Source organism: Heterodontus francisci, chromosome 8 (genome assembly GCF_036365525.1).
Source record: "Heterodontus francisci isolate sHetFra1 chromosome 8, sHetFra1.hap1, whole genome shotgun sequence".
Lineage (NCBI taxonomy): Eukaryota > Metazoa > Chordata > Chondrichthyes > Heterodontiformes > Heterodontidae > Heterodontus > Heterodontus francisci.
In genome coordinates, this window is record NC_090378.1 from 118,318,828 (window position 1) to 118,341,164 (window position 22,337).

General features: G+C 41.6%; 1 protein-coding gene across 1 annotated transcript in view; it reads right to left on the minus strand.

The window, feature by feature from the left end:
• Window positions 1-681: 681 nt before the first annotated feature.
• Window positions 682-22,337, minus strand: part of LOC137373250 (immunoglobulin kappa light chain-like) — a 59,539-nt gene continuing 37,883 nt past the window's right edge. Inside the window, exons 3-5 of the mRNA XM_068038101.1 lie at window positions 10,715-10,725; window positions 8,539-8,618; window positions 682-1,627 (exon numbers count right to left, since the gene is read on the minus strand). Of these exons, the coding sequence (XP_067894202.1) occupies window positions 1,299-1,627; window positions 8,539-8,618; window positions 10,715-10,725 (420 nt within the window). The 3' untranslated portion in view covers window positions 682-1,298. The remainder of the gene's footprint in view (window positions 1,628-8,538; window positions 8,619-10,714; window positions 10,726-22,337) is intronic.

A 22,337-nucleotide genomic window follows, 5' to 3' on the forward strand; every position in this document is an offset into this window, starting at 1 on the left:
ACACACACTCCGAAACACACACCTACAGGATGTAAATGTGTTGGAATCAGTTCAGAGAAGGTTTATTAGACTAATACTTGGAATGTGCAGGTTTTCCTCTGAGGAAAGGTTGGACAGGTGAGGTTTATATCCACTGGAGTTTAGAAGAGTAAGAGGTGACTTGATGGAGACATATAAGATTCCTGAGGGGTTTTGACAGGGTGGATGTGGAAAGGTTGTTTCTTCTTGTTGAAGAAACTAGAACTTGGGGTCACTATTTAAAAATAAGGTGTCACCCATTTAATACAGAGTTGAGAATTCTTTTATTTCCAAGGGTCGTGACTCTTTGGAACTCTCTTTCTCAAAAGGCGATGGAAGCAGAGTCTATAAATATTTTTAAGGCAGAGGTGGATAGATTCTTGATAAGCAAGGGGGTGAAAGGTTATCATGGGTAGGAGGGAATGTGGTGTTGAGATTACAATCAGATCAGCCATGATCTTATTGAATGGTGGAGCAGGTTCGAGGGGCCGAGTGGCCTACTCCTGCTCCTAATTCATATGTTTGTATTTATGTTTGTAATCAAATCTTATGCTAATGTGCTATTGATTGAGAGTTCAACCAGCCAATCATTAGAATCACTTGCTGAAATACAGCCAATCAACTGACAGGAATGTGGGACATTTCCAAAGTACTCCCGAGACATTTACTGAATATTCTTAATGTTTATTACCTTTTACAGATTTACATTTACAGTAAAAAGACTTGAATAAACAGCTCAGTGAGAGGAAGCTGGAGAAATTCACAGGGAGAATGAAGGTTTATTAAAACAGTTGTGGAGATTTTCTCAATAACATGAGAATCCTGTCGCTTTAAACAGAGACTAAACTTTAAATTGTAACTGCAGGGTGAGCAGGAAGGAGGTCTGGTTTACTGAGCGGTGACTTCTGAGGTTCATATTATTTTAGCTCAGCTGACAGTCTTCAGCATCTTAGAGAGGTTTTACTTGGCATCACGAGTCTACATTGTCCAATCAAACACTCCCAGGGCAGGTACAGTACGGGTTAGATACAGAGTAAAGCCCCCTCTACATTGTCCAATCAAACGCTCCCAGGGCAGGTACAGTACGGGTTAGATACAGAGAAAAGCCCCCTCTACACTGTCCCAATTTAGTGCCTTGACCCCTGATCCTCAGAGGTGTCTCAGACCCAGTCACGAGAAGGAAGAGAGTTGAAATTCCGTGCTGACAATGACCTTTATCCTCCCAGCTCACCCCTGTTATATTTAAAGTTGTATCTCCTCTGCGGACTGTCTCTAACATTCTACACACATTCTGATCTGCTCACACTCTTACTGAGGGGAGAGGACAGGGTCTCGTGGGTGAGGGCACAGGAGAAGCGGGCGTTGGACTCCCAGTCAGAGCCAGAGAGGGTCAGCAGGCTGCTGACACTGTAGGTGCTGTCCGAAGCTCGCAGGTAATTGCTGGTCTGAACTCCGGCCGAAATGGCTGCACCGTCCTTCTTCCACTCCACCCCCACTTCATCGGGATAGAAGTGATCGGCAAGGCACACCAGGGTGGCAGTGCCCTTGGCCTTGACCTCCTCCGGCGAGGGGGGCATCAGGGTCAGTGTGGGTTGAGACTTCTCTCGGCCTGAAAGAGAAGAGAAAAACTGTTAATCACTGCATGTTTGTGTATTTCTGTGTTCTATTTGTATATTTTTTGCTCTCTGTATATATTTGTGTGTTTTATGTATATATTTGTGACGCGAATGTTACTTGTTACTTATCAGCCCAAGCGTGGACAGTGTCCAGGTTTTGCTGCATTTCTAGATAGTCTGTTTCCATTTCTGTGGATTCGCGAATGGTGCTGAAGGTTGTGCAATCATCAGCGAACATCCCCTCTTCTGACCTTATGGTGGAGGGAAGGTCATTGATGAAGCAGCTGAAGATGGTTGGGCCTAGGACACTATGCTGAGGAACTCCTGCAGTGACGTCCTGGAGCTGAGATAATTGACCTCCAACAACCACAGCTATCTTCCTTTGCGCTAGGTATGACTCCAAACAGTCGAGAGATTTCCCCCTGATTCACACTGACTCTAGTTTTGCTCGGGCTTCTTGATTCCAGACTCAAATGCTGCCTTGATGACAGTTATTACTGGAATGAGTCTGAAAGAAGGGCAGGAATGGCAGCTCAATATTCCTGATACTGAGTTTCCCAATGGGATAGAGAGGGAGAGAAAAAAGGAGAAGGGTTTCACAATATTAGTCAAAAGAAAAAATCGCAGCTGTGAGGAGGGATGATATTCAAGCAGGATCATCGAATGAGGACATTTGAATGAACGTAGGAACAAAAAAGGGGCAATCACATTGCTGCACTATATATAGACCAGGGGTCGGTAACCTTTATTACCTGAAGAGACTGTTTTCAAAAATATTACCTAAAATAAAAACTACTGGCAGTGTCAAGACCAAAATTCAGCATTTCTAAACCAAATACCTTCTAAATTGCCAAGTGTCTCTGGTAGAATGCACACTTTGTATATATAATAAATAAAATACATGTATTGAATTTATGTATCAATAGAAAAAAAGTCAAAATCAGAATAGGTTTCACTCTGAATTATTGCATTTTTTTGACTTGTTTTTGTATAATTTTGTCAGTAAAGTCAAAATTTAAAAAAAAAATTTAAATTCAGACGTGCAGAATTAAGACAATTTTTTCAGCTATTGATTCTCGTAATAAAAAAGAAGTTTCTAATAGCAGAATAATTTATCATCTCAGTGATATTAGAAACAATAATGGTCACAAACATAAAAACTGTTCCTCCAATGGAAGCTGTACCACTCAAACAAGTTCATTTAGACAATGATGATGCTTTTCATTCAAATAATCATTTGAAACTATAAAGTACAACATAATGATTAGTCTTTTATCCCCACAATAAAAACACAGTTTACTTTCCTTGACTGAATTTTTTCGGCCTTTTTCATGTTAATGTGATCCAACTGGAAAAGGTTGGCAGCTGTAAATGAGCTGTTAAAGAGTCACATGTGGCTCCGGAGTCGCAGGTTCCAGACTCCTGCTATAGACCCTCAAACAGTCAGAGGGAGAGAGAAGAGCAAATGTGTCGGCAAATTACTGAAAAGTGCAGAAACAACAGGCCAGTAATAGGAGGGGATTTCAACTTTCCAAATATTAACTGGGATAAATTCAGTATAAAAGGTACAGAGGGCGCAGAATTCCTAAAATACATTCGGGAGAACTTTTCTCATCAGTAGAAAGACCAACAAGAGAAGATACAGTTCTGGACTTAGTTTTCAGGAATGAATCTGGGCAGGTGGAAGGGGATCAATGTGAGAGTGTTTTAGTGGCAGTGATTATAATTCAGTTAGATTTAGAGCAGTTATAGAAAAGGATAAAGATGGACCAAGAGTAAATGTTTTAAACTGGGGAAAGGCCAATTTTACTAAGCTGAGATGTGATTTGTCAGAATTAGACTGGAAACAGCTACTTGAAGGTAAATCAGTGTCAGAGCAGTGGGAGGCATTCAAGGAGGAGATAGTGAGGGCTCAGAACAAACATGTTCCCACAAAGAAAAAGGGTGAGACTCCCAAATCTCCATTTACCACAGATGGCAAAGAGCATACACAGTAGGATAAGGTACAAAAGGGAAACTTATATCGGATTCTGAGATCTTGATACTGCAGAAAACCTGGAGAAGTGTAGAGAGTTCAGGGGTGAAATTGAAAAGGAAATTAGGGAAACAAAGAGAGGACATGAAAAAATATTAGCTAGTAAAATCAAGGAAAACCCAAAGATGTTTAATAAATACATATAGAGCCGGAGAATCACGAAGAAAAGAGCGGGGTAAATTGGAGTCCAAAAACCTAACCTGTGTGTGGAGGCGGAGGATGTGGACATGTTTCTGAATGAATACTTTGTGCCTTTTTTCACAGAGAGTGACAAAGCAGACATTGTAGTGAAGGAGGAGGAGTGTGAAATCTTGGATGGGATAAACTTAGTGAGGGAGGAAATATTAAGGTGTTTCACATCCTTGAAAATGGATAAATCACCAGGCCCAGGTGAAATGTATCCCAGGCTGCAAAGGAAGCAATGGGAGAAATAGCGGAGGCTCTGATCCTCATTTTCCAATTCTCTCTGGTTAAAGGCATGGTGCCTGAGGACTGGAGGACTGCTAATGTTGTACTGTTGTTTAAAAAGGAAAGAATGGATGGACCAAGTAATTACAGATCAGTCAGCATAACCTCGGCAGTGGGAAAATTATTGGAAAAAGTTCTGAGAGACAGTAAAAACCATCATTTAGAGAAACACGGGATTAATTCAGGACAGTCAGCATGGATTTGTTAAGGGAAGTTTGTGTCTGACTAACGATTACATTTCATGAGGAGGTTACAAGGAGTGTCAAAGTGGGCGTCATGTTTGAAAGAGTCTACATGGATTTTAGCAAGGCCTTTGATAAGATCCCACATGGCAGACTGGTCAGAAAATTAAAAGCCCATGGGATCCAAGGAAAAGTGGGAAATTGGATCAAAAATTGAGTCAGTGACAGGAAGCAAAGTTTTATTGTCGGTGGGTGTTTTTGTGAGTGGAAAGCTGTTTTCAGTGGGGTTCTGCAGGGCTCAGTACTGGGTCCACTGCTGATTATAGTGTCTTTCAATGATTTAGATTTAAATGGAAGGGGTATTAAGAAGTTTGTAGATGATACAAAAATAGGCCTTGCGGTTGATAATGAGGAACAAGGCTGCAGACTGCAGGAAGATATCAATGGACTGGTCAGGTGGGCAGAAAAATAGCAAATGGAATTCAGTCCAGAGAAATGTGAGGTAATGCATTTGGGGAGGACAAACGAGGCAAAGGAATATCCAATAAATGGGATGATACTGAGAAGTGTAGAGGAACTGAGGGACCTTGGAGTTCATGTCCACAGATCCCTGAAGGTAGCAGGACAGCTAGATAAGGTGGTTAAGAAGGCTTACGGGATGCTTGCCCTTATTCGCTGAGGCCTGGAGTATAAGGTTAAGGAGGTTATGCCAGAACTGTAGAAAACACTAGTTAGACCACAGCTAGAAAACTGTGTACAGTTCTGGTTACCACATTACAGGAAGGATGTGATCAAACAAGAGGGGGTACAGAGGAGATTTACGAGGATGTTACCAGGAATGGAGAATTTTACCTATGAGGAAAGATAGGATCGGCTGGGATTGTTATCTCTGGAACAGAGGAGACTGAGGGGAGATTTAATTGAGGTGTATAAAATTATGAGGGGCCTAGATAGAGTGGATAGGAAGGACCTACTTCCCGCAGCAGAGAGGTCAATAACCCAGCGGCATAGATTTAAATTAATTGGTGGAAGGATGAGAGGTGAATTGAGGAGTAATTTTTTCACCCAGAGGGTGTTGGGGGTCTGGAATTCACTGCCTGAAAGGGTGGGAGAGGCAGAAACTCTCATCACATTGAAAAAACACTTGGATATGCACTTGAGGTGCCGAAACCTACAGGGATATGGGAATAAGAGCTGGAAAGTGGAATTAGGTTTGTTAACTCATTTTCAGCTGGCATGGAAACCATGGGCCGAATGGCCTCATCTGCATTGTAAATCTTTCTATGTTTCTCTGTTTAAACGTCTCGAATGAAGGTTTGTCACCAATTCAGCACTGAAATGGTTAATAGTAAGAGTGTTTAAAGACTCAGTGTCCCTTTAAGACACTGTTAACCTGACAGGAAGCTTGAACTGTAGATCAGTCTATCTGGAGGAAACAGGCTCAGTGTTAACAAATCTCAGATCACACACACATCCGGAGAACTTTCTCCGAGAACACTGGAGCAGACTTGTATCAACACATGTCAGAAAGGATTCATGTTGGGTGTCGGTGTGGAAGGTTTTCGATTTCATTTAAAACCTTCTTGTCCAACACTGGGGTGAGGTCAAGGGTGAGGTTATAATCAGTCTCAGTGTACTGGGGTCAGGCAGGGTCACTGCTCCAAATGATCCCATGACCCCTGGAAGGTGAGAGTGTGCGCGAGGGTCAGGATCAGGAGCCTCCAAACTCAAAGAAAGACTTGCATTTCTATAGTGCCTGTCACCACCTCAGGATGTCCCAAAGTGTTTTATGGCCAATTGTGCACAGCAAGATCCCAGACAGCTGAGTGATAATGAGCAGATAATCTGATTTTCAGTGCTGTTGGTTGAGTGATAAACATTGTCCAGAACACCGAGGAGAACTCCCCTGCTCTTCTAATAGCGCAGTGGGATCCTTTACATTCACCTGAGAGGGCAGACGTCAGTTTGTCTCATCTGAAAGACAGCACCTCTGACAATGCAGCACTCCCTCAATACTGCACTGCAGTGTCAGCCTGGATTATGTGCTCCAGTCTCTGGAGTGGGACCTGAAGCCACGACATTCTGACTCAGAGGTGAGAGTGTTACCCACTGAGGCAACACTAACACCTCACAGTCGAATAGCCTGCCATTCTCAACCTCCCGGCTCACACTTGGAGGAATGAGGCCACTTGGGGAGGGTGGAGCTGTGCCCCAGCCAGAGATAGTGCCTTCAGGAGAGAGATGGAGAGCAGATTGTGGGAGACCTGTAGTCTAGAGGGGTGACATTTAACCAGTCGATGGCAGGTGCTGAGCCCTTTCCCCGTAAGTATTATGTAAGTTGATGGGGAAAGTGGGAGGGGCACTAGAGTAACACCTTTGTTGCTGCTGAAACTCTTGCTATCTGCTCGGACATGTATAATAAACACACAGACAAATCAGACAAACATTCGTCAGTTTTCTGTGGATTTTCTGCTGGGTTCAGCTTTAATCAACAGGGGTATTGTGGGAGCTCCCGGTTAATAAAAAGAGAAGAAAGACTTGTATTTATATCGAGTATTTCACACCTCAGGACCTCCCAAAGTCATTTACAGACAATGAAGGACTTGTTTAAAGAGCAGTCACTGTTGGAATGTAGGAAATGTGGCAGACAATTTGTGCACAGCAAGATCCCACAAACAGCAATGAGGTAAATGAACATTTTCAGTGACGTCGGTTCAGAGATAAATATCAGTGTCATGCAGGCCCCCACCTGCCAAGAATGAGGCACATTAATTTCGCCATATGAACACTGCTTTTTAATCTGTTGCTGGAGTAAAGAAAGAACTTGTTTTTAAAAAACAGCACCACGCCCTTGACTGGAAAGACATTGGCATAATAACAGACAGTACTTGGAAGGGACAAAAGCTCATTTCCTGACAAATTTAATCCACAATGGACTTTTGATTACCAGACATTGAGGGTGAGGAGCTCCCATTCCGGCTTGACTACTAAGATGGCCGACAACACCATCGGACATGGCCAGACCAGTTTAGTCACATGACTAACTGGCTGTTGTAGTTTTTTGAATTTGAACTTGCCACAGAGAAATTGAACTCAGAAAGCTGTTTGCTCCTGGACTGAAAAGACTTTTCATGGCTGGCTTGCCACTGTCTCTCTCCCATCGGCTTTCATCTCTCTCACCAGCTTCAGAAATCATTGAAGACATATGAACCGCAAGAGGGAAAAGTCTCCCACAGTGAACAAGGTTTAAGAAGAATACTGGGCCCCAATGAAAAGCAAGATCTACCGACAAGCAAGGACTCCAGTGAGCTCGAAGCACAGTAACAAAAACTCTCTTCAGAGATTACCTCAAACCTCTGTACTTTATTTTTCTTCTGCTCTTTTCTGTCTCTATTTGCATGTGTGTATCGCATATGCATGCTAGCATGGGGCGGGGCGTGTATCCGTACGCGTTAACTGAATTAGAGTTTTAGTTTAAGTTTTAATAAATTTCACCTTTCTTCTTTAAACCTAAGAAAACCTGTTTGTGCTCATTTCTTTGCCTCACAATTGGAAAGCGGTGAACAAGGATTCACCGAGAAGGAGCTCAAAACACAGTGTGTTTCAAATTAAATCTTGTTACAGTAAGACCAGGTGAAGGCTGTGAAAGACCCCGAGAGACTTTCATCACCTGGTCAGAACAATCGACCTGAACTCGACCCAAAGACAAAGCAACTGAGAGTTTCCCCAAAACCCTGGAACACTGAAGCCACTGGATTGCGAGCCCTGCTGTCACTGTTTGTCATCAGAACTTTGACAAGAGATAAGCAGGGAGTGGACAGAGCAGAGTTAAAGCTGGGGGAGGTGGGACCTCGGTGTCTCACTGTGCTGGTGCTGAGATCAGTTATATCAGAGACTGTGACAGAGACCCAGAGCTCACACTGAGACTGGCAGGAGTCTAGTGAGGGATTTCACTCCATGGAGCAGGAATGTGACCACAGTCTGCAAACGTCCAGATCTCCTCTACACACTCGGTAAAAGTTGGTTACTTATATCTTGCTGGTTAAAGGGGGAATGTAACTAAAGAAATACAGCTGGGCACCCTGTTATACACAGTGCTCTTCAATGAAACATTTCATTGACTGCAGTTCCTTACTAACACCTTCCACTATTCAGCATTTGTGTTTTAGAAAGTTTCAGTATTTAAAGGATTAGTAACGGAGGATTGAGGTTTACTTACTCAGTCTGAGCTTGGTTCCTTTACCAAACGTATACCACACTGACAGCTTCCAGTGCAGGGGCTGTACAATATCCTCTGCTCTGTGTTTCACTCACTCACTCTCACCCTCTCTCTGTCTTTCACTGTCACTGTGTCTCTCTCTCTGTCACTCTTTGCCTGTGTGTATGTGTGTCTCTGTCTCTCACACTCTCTCTATATATATCTATTTGTCTCTGTCTCTATGTGTGCTTCTGTCTGTCTCTGTCTGTGTTTGTCGCTTTCAGTGTGTCACACTCTGTTTCTGCTACTTTGGGTTTCTCTCCCATTCTGTCCCTCTCTCATTGTTTTCTCTCACTCTGTCTCTTTCACCCTCTCATTATGTCCCTCTCTCCCAATCGCTGTTACTCTGTCCCTGTCACACGCTGTCTCTCTCTCACTTTGTCTCCCTCTCTCACTCTGCCTCTCTTTTTCTCTCTCTCTCTCATTCACTCTCTCTCTCTCTCTCTCTCTCATTCACTCTCTTTCACTCTCTCTCTCATTCTCTCACTCCCTCTCTCACGCTCTCACTCTGTCTCTCACAGGCTGGGATGAATACTCCCGGTGCCATGGAGACAGTATTCTGGGTTGGAGGCAGGAAGGACTGGGAAAATAGTGGGGAGCTGCATCAACACGGCTCCCTGACACATTCCCACCTCCGGGGTACTTTCCCAGGGGCGGACTGGGAATTGGGTCAGCTGGCAGCTCCATGGAGATGGGCAGACAATTAGAGCAATGAAGGCCCCACTTGGGGGCCATTTTGAGCCGGTGATTGTATTTTACCAACGTCGGAGCGGCCTCCCCACCCCCGTGTGTGGAAGCCCCCAGCTCAATGGAGGTGGCTTCCTGGCAGCAGGCCAGGGGACCATCGGAGACGGAGACTCCATGTCCCAATGACGGAGCCAGAGGGATGAAAGGCTGCAGCCCTGTCCATGAATAATCCTGTGGAGGGGTGTCACCTCCAACCTGATGGACCTACTGGCTTCAGCCCTTTTTATTTTACTATTCCTCTGCAGGCAGCCGAGGGCGTCTCCATGTTGAGGGGTCCTCACTCTCACCTGCCTGTTTCAGCAGGGCCCACCTCTCCCGGTGGAGCTGCCAGCCTGACATCACTGCGGGCCCTCTGATTGGGCCTACAGCCTCGGGAGTCTGACCGCCATCATTAATAGGACAGTGAGTGTGGAGGTGACCAATTAGGAGGCTGCCTCCCAGAAGGTTGGTCCGGCGGGCGTGATGACATGGGCAGGCTCGGGACCCTCATATAGGCCAAACGTCAGGGTCCCAATGTCCACTGGGACATCCAGACATCTCTCTCTCTATCACTCCATCCCTCTAGCACTCTATCTTTCTCTCTGTTTCTCTCTCTATCTCTCACTCTGACTCTCTTTTTCTCACTCATTCTGTCTCTGTCTCAATCTGTCCCTCTCTTTGTCTTTTGGTGCTTCTCACTCTTTCTCTCTCTCTCTCTCTCTCTCTCTCTCCATCTCACACTCTCACCCGATATCTCTCTTTCTCTCTCTCTCTCTCTCCCACTGTCTCTGTTTCTCTCTCTCTTTCACTGTCTCTCTCCCACTGTCTCTCTTGCTCTCTCTCTCTCCCTCTGTCTTTCTTTCTCACTCTCTCACTGTCTCTCTTTCTCTTTCCCACTGTTTCTGTTTCTCTCTCTCTATCTCTCTCTCTCACTTTCTCTCTCCCACTGTCTCTGTCTCTCTCTCTCCCACTGTCAGTATTTTTCTCTCTCTCGCTCACACTGTCTCTCTTTCTCTCTCCCACTGTCTCTGTTTCTCTCTCTCTCCCACTGTCTCTGTTTCTCTCTCTCTCTCTCTCTCTCCCACTATCTCTGTTTCTCCCTCTCTCTCCCACTCTCTCTCTCTCTCTCTCTATCTCCCACTGTCTCTGTTTCTCTCTCTCTCTCTCTCCCACTATCTCTGTTTCTCTCTCTCTCTCCCACTCTCTCTCTCTCTCTCTCTCTCTCCCACTGTCTCTCATTCTCTCTCTCTCTCTCTCTCTGTCTGAATTCCATGCTGCCGTGCTTGGGAAAGTTGGGAATTCTACTTGTCGATGATAAATCTTCCAGCTGCTCTTCCCACCACATCAGATGGAAAAGCCTGGAGCCACTCAATTCCTGGAAAATGAAAATCTCCCAGCAAACCGAGCTCACCTGCCTGTGCCCTGGAAAAAAGGGGAGGAGTGTTTCTGTAAATGTGATGTTTCTGTTGCTGACTCTGGTCTTCCTCATGGACCATTTGAAAACAGTGAGTTTCAGAGTCAGTGGATCATGTCTACATGGAGTGGGAGAGGTTGTGGCCCCTGTTCCATTATTTGAAGGGGCTGCTCCTCATCCTCTGGTTCTAAATCAGGCCCACGCTCCTGATCTTTGGCCACCCAGTGCAGAGGGGAGTGGGCAGGTTGGAGGCCCCTCCTCGTGGGTCTGCTCCTGGGCCAGGCTAAGGTGTCCATCCACAGGCCTGAGATGGATGGACTCCACCAGAACCCAGAGAGAATCGGATGAAGCAAAATGTCAAATCTCCAGAGCTGTGAGATTCTCACTGATGAAGACAGCAGCTCCTCGTCCTCTCTAAACTCCTCCATCCTTTCCCAATTCCTCACACCGTTCAGGGGAATGTTTCTGTCAACACTCTCATCGACACATGTGGCAGCAATGCACAAAACAGGAAATATTTCCCAGATAGATAAGACAGGAGATTGAAGCAACTGTTTTAATAGAACGTCTGTTTATTACATAATAAATATAACTGTGGATGTGTCAGCAGAGAAATTGGGAAAGTGTGTCCATTATTATATATTATATATAACTGTGGGATGTGTCAGTGCAGGAGGTGGGACTGTGTGTCCATTATTATATATTATATATAACTGTGGATGTGTCAGTACAGGAGGTGGGACTGTGTGTCCATTATTATATATTATATATAACTGTGGGATGTGTCAGGGCAGGAGGTGGGACTGTGTGTCCATTATTATATATTATATATAACTGTGGATGTGTCAGTGCAGGAGGTGGGACTGTGTGTCCATTATTATATATTATATATAACTGTGGGATGTGTCAGTGCAGGAGGTGGGACTGTGTGTCCATTATTATATATTATATATAACTGTGGATGTGTCAGTACAGGAGGTGGGACTGTGTGTCCATTATTATATATTATATATAACTGTGGATGTGTCAGTACAGGAGGTGGGACTGTGTGTCCATTATTATATATTATATATAACTGTGGGATGTGTCAGTGCAGGAGGTGGGACTGTGTGTCCATTATTATATATTATATATAACTGTGGGATGTGTCAGTGCAGGAGGTGGGACTGTGTGTCCATTATTATATATTATATATAACTGTGGATGTGTCAGTACAGGAGGTGGGACTGTGTGTCCATTATTATATATTATATATAACTGTGGGATGTGTCAGTGCAGGAGGTGGGACTGTGTGTCCATTATTATATATTATATATAACTGTGGATGTGTCAGTACAGGAGGTGGGACTGTGTGTCCATTATTATATATTATATATAACTGTGGGACGTGTCAGTACAGGAGGTGGGACTGTGTGTCCATTATTATATATTATATATAACTGTGGGACGTGTCAGTACAGGAGGTGGGACTGCGTGTTCATTATTATTAATTATATATAACTGTGGAATGTGTCAGTACAGGAGGTGGGACTGTGTGTCCATTATTATATATTATATATAACTGTGGGACGTGTCAGTGCAGGAGGTGGGACTGTGCGTCCATTATTATATATTATATATAACTGTGGGATGTGTCAGTACAGGAGGTGGGACTGTGTGTCCATTATTATGTGTTACATATAACTGTGGGATGTCTCAGTGCGGGAGGTGGGACTGTGTGTCCATTATTATATATTATATAAACTTGTGGGATGTGCAACAGCGGGAGGTGGGACTGTGTGTCCATTATTATATATAATATATAACTGTGGGATGTGTCAGTGCAGGAGGTGGGACTGTGTGTCCATTATTATGTATTGTATATAACTGTGGGATGCGTCAGTATGGGAGGTGGGACTGTGTCTCCTTTATTATATATTAGATAAACCTGTGGGATGTGTCAGTACAGGAGGTGGGACTGTGTGTCCATTATTATATATTATATATAACTGAGGAATGTGTCAGTACCGGAGGTGGGACTGTGTGTTCATTATTATTTATTATATATAACTGTGGGATGTGTCAGTACAGGAGGTGGGACTCTGTGTCCATTATTATATATTATATATAACTGTGGGATGTGTCAGTACAGGAGGTGGGACTGTGTGTCCATTATTATATATTATATATAACTGTGGGATGTGTCAGTGCAGGAGGTGGGACTGTGAGTCCATTATTATATATCATATATAACTGTGGAATGTGTCAGCACAGGAGGTGGGACTTTGTGTTCATTATTATTTATTATATATAACTGTGGGATGTGTCAGTACAGGAGGTGGGACTGTGTGTCCATTATTATATATTATATATAACTGTGGGACGTGTCAGTGCAGGAGGTGGGACTGTGTGTCCATTATTATATATTATATATAACTGTGGGATGTGTCAGTACAGGAGGTGGGACTGTGTGTCCATTATTATGTGTTACATATAACTGTGGGATGTCTCAGTGCGGGAGGTGGGACTGTGTGTCCATTATTATATATTATATAAACTTGTGGGATGTGCAACGGCGGGAGGTGGGACTGTGTGTCCATTATTATATATAATATATAACTGTGGGATGTGTCAGTGCAGGAGGTGGGACTGTGTGTCCATTATTATGTATTGTATATAACTGTGGGATGCGTCAGTATGGGAGGTGGGACTGTGTGTCCATTATTATATATTATATATAACTGAGGAATGTGTCAGTACCGGAGGTGGGACTGTGTGTTCATTATTATTTATTATATATAACTGTGGGATGTGTCAGTACAGGAGGTGGGACTCTGTGTCCATTATTATATATTATATATAACTGTGGAATGTGTCAGGACCGGAGGTGGGACTGTGTGTTCATTATTATATATTATATATAACTGTGGAATGTGTCAGGACCGGAGGTGGGACTCTGTGTCCATTATTATATATTATATATAACTGTGGGATGTGTCAGTACAGGAGGTGGGAATGTGTGTCCATTATTATATATTATATATAACTGTGGGATGTGTCAGTACAGGAGGTGGGACTGTGTGTCCATTAATATATATTATATATAACTCTGGAATGTGTCAGTACAGGAGGTGGGACTGTGTGTCCATTATTATTTATTATATATAACTGTGGGATGTGTCAAGACAGGAGGTGGGACTTTGTGTTCATTATTATTTATTATATATAACTGTGGGATGTGTCAGTACAGGAGGTGGGACTGTGTGTCCATTATAATATATTATATATAACTGTGGGACGTGTCAGTGCAGGAGGTGGGACTGTGTGTCCATTATTATATATTATATATAACTGTGGGACGTGTTAGTACAGGAGGTGGGACTGTGTGTCCATTATTATATATTATATATAGCTGTGGGACGTGTCAATGCAGGAGGTGGGACTGTGTGTCCATTATTATATATTAAATAAACTTGTGGGACGTGTCAGTGCAGGAGGTGGAACTGTGTGTCCATTATTATATATTATATATAACTGTGGAATGTGTCAGTACAGGAGGTGGGACTTTGTGTTCATTATTATTTATTATATATAACTGTGGGATGTGTCAGTACAGGAGGTGGGACTGTGTGTCCATTATTATATATTATATATAACTGTGGGATGTGTCAGTACAGGAGGTGGGACTGTGTGTCCATTATTATATATTATATATAACTGTGGGATGTGTCAGTACAGGAGGTGGGACTGTGTGTCCATTATTATATATTATATATAACTGTGGGACGTGTCAATGCAGGAGGTGGGACTGTGTGTCCATTATTATATATTAAATAAACTTGTGGGACGTGTCAGTGCAGGAGGTGGGACTGTGTGTCCATTATTATATATTATATATAACTGTGGAATGTGTCAGTACAGGAGGTGGGACTTTGTGTTCATTATTATTTATTATATATAACTGTGGGATGTGTCAGTACAGGAGGTGGGACTGTGTGTCCATTATTATATATTATATATAACTGTGGAATGTGTCAGTACAGGAGGTGGGACTTTGTGTTCATTATTATTTATTATATATAACTGTGGGATGTGTCAGTACAGGAGGTGGGACTGTGTGTCCATTATTATATATTATATATAACTGTGGGATGTGTCAGTACAGGAGGTGGGACTGTGTGTCCATTATTATATATTATATATAACTGTGGGATGTGTCAGTGCAGGAGGTGGGACTGTGTGTCCATTATTATATATTATATATAACTGTGGGCTGTGTCAGTACAGGAGGTGGGACTGTGTGTTCATTATTATTTATTATATATAGCTGTGGGACGTGTCAGTGCAGGAGGTGGGACTGTGTGTCCATTATTATATATTATATATAACTGTGGGATGTGTCAGTACTGGAGGTGGGACTGTGTGTCCATTATTATATATTATATATAACTGTGGGATGTGTCAGTACAGGAGGTGGGACTGTGTGTCCATTATTATATATTATATATAACTGTGGGATGTGTCAGTACAGGAGGTGGGACTGTGTGTCCATTATTATATATTATATATAACTGTGGGATGTGTCAGTACTGGAGGTGGGACTGTGTGTCCATTATTATATATTATATATAACTGTGGGATGTGTCAGTACAGGAGGTGGGACTGTGTGTCCATTATTATATATTATATATAACTGTGGGATGTGTCAGTACTGGAGGTGGGACTGTGTGTCCATTATTATATATTATATATAACTGTGGGATGTGACAGTACAGGAGGTGGGACTGTGTGTCCATTATTATATATTATATATAACTGTGGGATGTGTCAGTACAGGAGGTGGGACTGTGTGTCCGTTATTATATATTATATATAACTGTGGGATGTGTCAGTACTGGAGGTGGGACTGTGTGTCCATTATTATATATTATATATAACTGTGGGATGTGTCAGTACAGGAGGTGGGACTGTGTGTCCATTATTATATATTATATATAACTGTGGGATGTGTCAGTACAGGAGGTGGGACTGTGTGTCCGTTATTATATATTATATATAACTGTGGGACGTGTCAGTGCAGGAGGTGGGACTGTGTGTCCATTATTATATATTATATATAACTGTGGGATGTGTCAGTACAGGAGGTGGGACTGTGTGTCCATTATTATAGATTATATATAACTGTGGAATGTGTCAGTGCAGGAGGTGGGACTTTGTGTTCATTATTATTTATTATATATAACTGTGGGATGCGTCAGTACAGGGGGTGGGACTGTGTGTCCATTACTATATATTATATATAACTGTGGAATGTGTCAGTACAGGAGGTGGGACTTTGTGTTCATTATTATTTATTATATATAACTGTGGGATGTGTCAGTACAGGAGGTGGGACTTTGTGTCCATTACTATATATTATATATAACTGTGGAATGTGTCAGTACAGGAGGTGGGACTTTGTGTTCATTATTATTTATTATATATAACTGTGGGATGTGTCAGTACAGGAGGTGGGACTTTGTGTCCATTACTATATATTATATATAACTGTGAAATGTGTCAGTACAGGAGGTGGGACTTTGTGTTCATTATTATTTATTATATATAACTGTGGGATGTGTCAGTACAGGAGGTGGGACATTGTGTCCATTACTATATATTATATATAACTGTGGAATGTGTCAGTACAGGAGGTGGGACTTTGTGTCCATTATTATATATTATATATAACTGTGGGATGTGTCGGTACAGGAGGTGGGACTTTGTGTCCATTATTATATATTATATATAACTGTGGGTTCTGTCAGTACAGGAGGTGGGACTTTGTTTCCATTACTATATATTATATATAACTGTGGGATGTGTCAGTACAGGAGGTGGGACTTTGTGTCCATTATTATATATTATATATAACTGTGGGATGTGTCGGTACAGGAGGTGGGACTTTGTGTCCATTATTATATATTATATATAACTGTGGGATGTGTCAGTACAGGAGGTGGGACTGTGTGTTCATTATTATTTATTATATATAACAGTGGGTTCTGTCAGTACAGGAGGTGGGACTTTGTGTCCATTACTATATATTATATTTCTTTTGGGCCTCCTTATCTCGAGAGACAATGGATACGCGCCTGGAGGTGGTCAGTGGTTTGTGAAGCAGCGCCTGGAGTGGCTATAAAGGCCAATTCTGGAGTAACAGGCTCTTCCACAGGTGCTGCAGAGAAATTTGTTTGTTGGGGCTGTTGCACAGTTGGCTCTCCCCTTGCGCCTCTGTCTTTTTTCCTGCCAACTACTAAGTCTCTTCGACTCGCCACAATTTAGCCCTGTCTTTATGGCTGCCCGCCAGCTCTGGCGAATGCTGGCAACTGACTCCCACGACTTGTGATCAATGTCACACGATTTCATGTCGCGTTTGCAGACGTCTTTATAACGGAGACATGGACGGCCGGTGGGTCTGATACCAGTGGCGAGCTCGCTGTACAATGTGTCTTTGGGGATCCTGCCATCTTCCATGCGGCTCACATGGCCAAGCCATCTCAAGCGCCGCTGACTCAGTAGTGTGTATAAGCTGTATAGTGTGTATAGTGTGTATAATATATATATTATATATAACTGTGGGATGTGTCAGTACAGGAGGTGGGACTTTGTGTCCATTATTATATATTATATATAAACGTGGGATGCGTCAGTACAGGAGGTGGGACTTTGTGTCCATTACTATATATTATATATAACTGTGGGATGCGTCAGTGCAGGAGGTGGGACTTTGTGTCCATTATTATATATTATATATAACTGTGGGATGCGTCAGTACAGGAGGTGGGACTTTGTGTCCATTACTATATATTATATATAACTGTGGAATGTGTCAGTACAGGAGGTGGGACTTTGTGTCCAATACTATATATTATATATAACTGTGGGATGCGTCAGTGCATGAGGTGGGACTGTGTGTTCATTATTATTTATTATATATAACTGTGGGATGTGTCAGTACAGGAGGTGGGACTTTGTGTCCATTACTATATATTATATATAACTGTGGAATGTGTCAGTACCGGAGGTGGGACTTTGTGTCCATTACTAGATATTATATATAACTGTGGGATGTGTCAGTACAGGAGGTGGGACTGTGTGTCCATTATTATATATTATATATAACTGTGGAATGTGTCAGTACAGGAGGTGGGACTTTGTGTCCATTACTATATATTATATATAACTGTGGGATGTGTCAGTACAGGAGGTGGGACTTTGTGTCCATTACTATATATTATATATTACTGTGGAATGTGTCAGTACAGGAGGTGGGACTTTGTGTCCATTACTATATATTATATATAACTGTGGGATGTGTCAGTACAGGAGGTGGGACTGTGTGTTCATTATTATTTATTATATATAACTGTGGGATGTGTCAGTACAGGAGGTGGGACTTTGTGTCCATTACTATATATTATATATTACTGTGGAATGTGTCAGTACAGGAGGTGGGACTTTGTGTCCATTACTATATATTATATATAACTGTGGGTTGTGTCAGTACAGGAGGTGGGACTGTGTGTTCATTATTATTTATTATATATAACTGTGGGATGTGTCAGTACAGGAGGTGGGACTGTGTGTTCACTATTATTTATTATATATAACTGTGGGATGTGTCAGTACAGGAGGTGGGACTGTGTGTCCATTATTATAGATTATATATAACTGTGGAATGTGTCAGTGCAGGAGGTGGGACTTTGTGTTCATTATTATTTATTATATATAACAGTGGGATGTGTCAGTACAGGAGGTGGGACTGTGTGTCCATTATTATAGATTATATATAACCGTGGAATGTGTCAGTACAGGAGGTGGGACTGTGTGTTCATTATTATTTATTATATATAACTGTGGGATGTGTCAGTACAGGAGGTGGGACTGTGTGTCCATTATTATAGATTATATATAACTGTGGAATGTGTCAGTGCAGGAGGTGGGACTTTGTGTTCATTATTATTTATTATATATAACTGTGGGATGTGTCAGTACAAGAGGTGGGACTGTGTGTCCATTATTATATATTATATATTACTGTGGGATGTGTCAGTACAGGAGGTGGGACTGTGTGTCCATTATTATAGATTATATATAACTGTGGAATGTGTCAGTGCAGGAGGTGGGACTTTGTGTTCATTATTATTTATTATATATAACTGTGGGATGTGTCAGTACAAGAGGTGGGACTGTGTGTCCATTATTATATATTATATATTACTGTGGGATGTGTCAGTACAGGAGGTGGGACTGTGTGTCCATTATTATAGATTATATATAACTGTGTGATGTGTCAGTACAGGAGGTGGGACTTTGTGTCCATTACTATATATTATATATAACTGTGGGATGCGTCAGTACAGGAGGTGGGACTGTGTGTTCATTATTATTTATAACATATAACTGTGGGATGTGTCAGTACAGGAGGTGGGACTTTGTGTCCATTACCATATATTATATATAACTGTGGGATGTGTCAGTACAGGAGGTGGGACTGTGTGTTCATTATTATTTATTATATATAACAGAGGGTTCTGTCAGTACAGGAGGTGGGACTTTGTGTCCATTACTATATATTATATATAACTGTGGGATGTGTCAGTACAGGAGGTGGGACTTTGTGTCCATTATTATATATTATATATAACTGTGGGATGCGTCAGTACAGGAGCTGGGACTTTGTGTCCATTACTATATATTATATATAACTGTGGAATGTGTCAGTACAGGAGGTGGGACTATGTGTCCATTACTATATATTATATATAACTGTGGAATGTGTCAGTACAGGAGATGGGACTTTGTGTCCATTACTATATATTATATATAACTGTGGAATGTGTCAGTACAGGAGGTGGGACTTTGTGTCCAATACTATATATTATATATAACTGTGTGTTGCGTCAGTACAGGAGGTGGGACTGTGTATTCATTATTATTTATTATATATAACTGTGGGATGTGTCAGTACAGGAGGTGGGACTTTGTGTCCATTACTATATATGAGATATAACTGTGGAATGTGTCAGTACAGGAGGTGGGACTTTGTGTCCATTACTATATATTATATATAACTGTGGAATGTGTCAGTACAGGAGGTGGGACTTTGTGTCCATTACTATATATTATATATAACTGTGGAATGTGTCAGTACAGGAGGTGGGACTTTGTGTCCAATACTATATATTATATATAACTGTGGTATGTTTCATTGCAGGAGGTGGGACTGTGTGTCCATTATTATATATTATATATTACTGTGGGATGTGTCAGAGCGGGAGGTGGGACTGGGTGTCCATTATTATATAATATATATTACTTTGGGATGTGTCAGTACAGGAGGTGGGACCGTGTGTGCATTAATATATATTAGATAAACCTGTGGCATGTGTCAGTACAGGAGGTGAGTCTGTGTGTCCAAAATTATGCATTATATATAACTGTGGGATGTGTCAGTCCGGGAGGTGTTACTGTTTGTACATTATCATATATTATATATAACTATGGGATGTGTCAGTACAGGAGGTGGGACTGTGTGTTCATTATTATTTATTATATATAACTGTGGGATGTGTCAGTACAGGAGGTGGGACTGTGAGTCCATTATTATATCTTATATAAACACTGTGGGATGTGTCAGTGCGGGAGGTGGGATTCTGTGTCCATCATTATGTATTGTATGTAACTATGGGATGTGTCAGTACAGGAGGTGGGACTGTGTGTTCATTATTATTTATTATATATAACTGTGGAATGTGTCAGTACAGGAGGTGGGACTTTGTGTCCATTACTATATATTATATATAACTGTGGAATGTGTCAGTACAGGAGGTGGGACTTTGTGTCCATGACTATATATTATATATAACTGTGGGATGTGTCAGTACAGGAGGTGTGACTGTGTGTCCATTATTATATATTATATATAACTGTGGAATGTGTCAGTACAGGAGGTGGGACTTTGTGTCCATTACTATATATTATATATAACTGTGGGATGTGTCAGTACAGGAGGTGGGACTGTGTGTTCATTATTATTTATTATATATAACTGTGGGATGTGTCAGTACAGGAGGTGGGACTTTGTGTCCATTACTATATCTTATATATTACTGTGGAATGTGTCAGTACAGGAGGTGGGACTTTGTGTCCATTACTATATATTATATATAACTGTGGGATGTGTCAGTACAGGAGGTGGGACTGTGTGTTCATTATTATTTATTATATATAACTGTGGGATGTGTCAGTACAGGAGGTGGGACTGTGTGTTCATTATTATTTATTATATATAACTGTGGGATGTGCCAGTACAGGAGGTGGGACTTTGTGTCCATTACTATTTTTTATATATAACTGTGGAATGTGTCAGTACAGGAGGTGGGACTTTGTGTCCATTACTATATATTATATATAACTGTGGGATGTGTCAGTACAGGAGGTGTGACTGTGTGTCCATTATTATATATTATATATAACTGTGGAATGTGTCAGTACAGGAGGTGGGACTTTGTGTCCATTACTATATATTATATATAACTGTGGGATGTGTCAGTACAGGAGGTGGGACTGTGTGTTCATTATTATTTATTATATATAACTGTGGGATGTGTCAGTACAGGAGGTGGGACTTTGTGTCCATTACTATATCTTATATATTACTGTGGAATGTGTCAGTACAGGAGGTGGGACTTTGTGTCCATTACTATATATTATATATAACTGTGGGATGTGTCAGTACAGGAGGTGGGACTGTGTGTTCATTATTATTTATTATATATAACTGTGGGATGTGTCAGTACAGGAGGTGGGACTGTGTGTTCATTATTATTTATTATATATAACTGTGGGATGTGCCAGTACAGGAGGTGGGACTTTGTGTCCATTACTATTTTTTATATATAACTGTGGAATGTGTCAGTACAGGAGGTGGGACTTTGTGTCCATTACTATATATTATATATAACTGTGGGATGTGTCAGTACAGGAGGTGGGACTGTGTGTTCATTATTATTTATTATATATAACTGTGGGATGTGACAGTACAGGAGGTGGGACTGTGTGTCCATTATTATATATTATATATAACTGTGGGATGTGTCAGTACAGGAGGTGGGACTGTGTGTTCATTATTATTTATTATATATAACTGTGGGATGTGACAGTACAGGAGGTGGGACTTTGTGTCCATTACTATATATTATATATAACTGTGGGATGTGTCAGTGCAGGAGGTGGGACTTTGTGTCCATTACTAAATATTATATATAACTGTGGGATGTGTCAGTACAGGAGGTGGGACTGTGTGTTCATTATTATTTATTATATATAACTGTGGGATGTGACAGTACAGGAGGTGGGACTTTGTGTCCATTACTATATATTATATATAACTGTGGGATGTGTCAGTACAGGAGGTGGGACTGTGTGTCCATTATTATATATTATATATAACTGTGGGATGTGTCAGTGCAGGAGGTGGGACTTTGTGTCCATTACTAAATATTATATATAACTGTGGGATGTGTCAGTACAGGAGGTGGGACTGTGTGTTCATTATTATTTATTATATATAACTGTGGGATGTGTCAGTACAGGA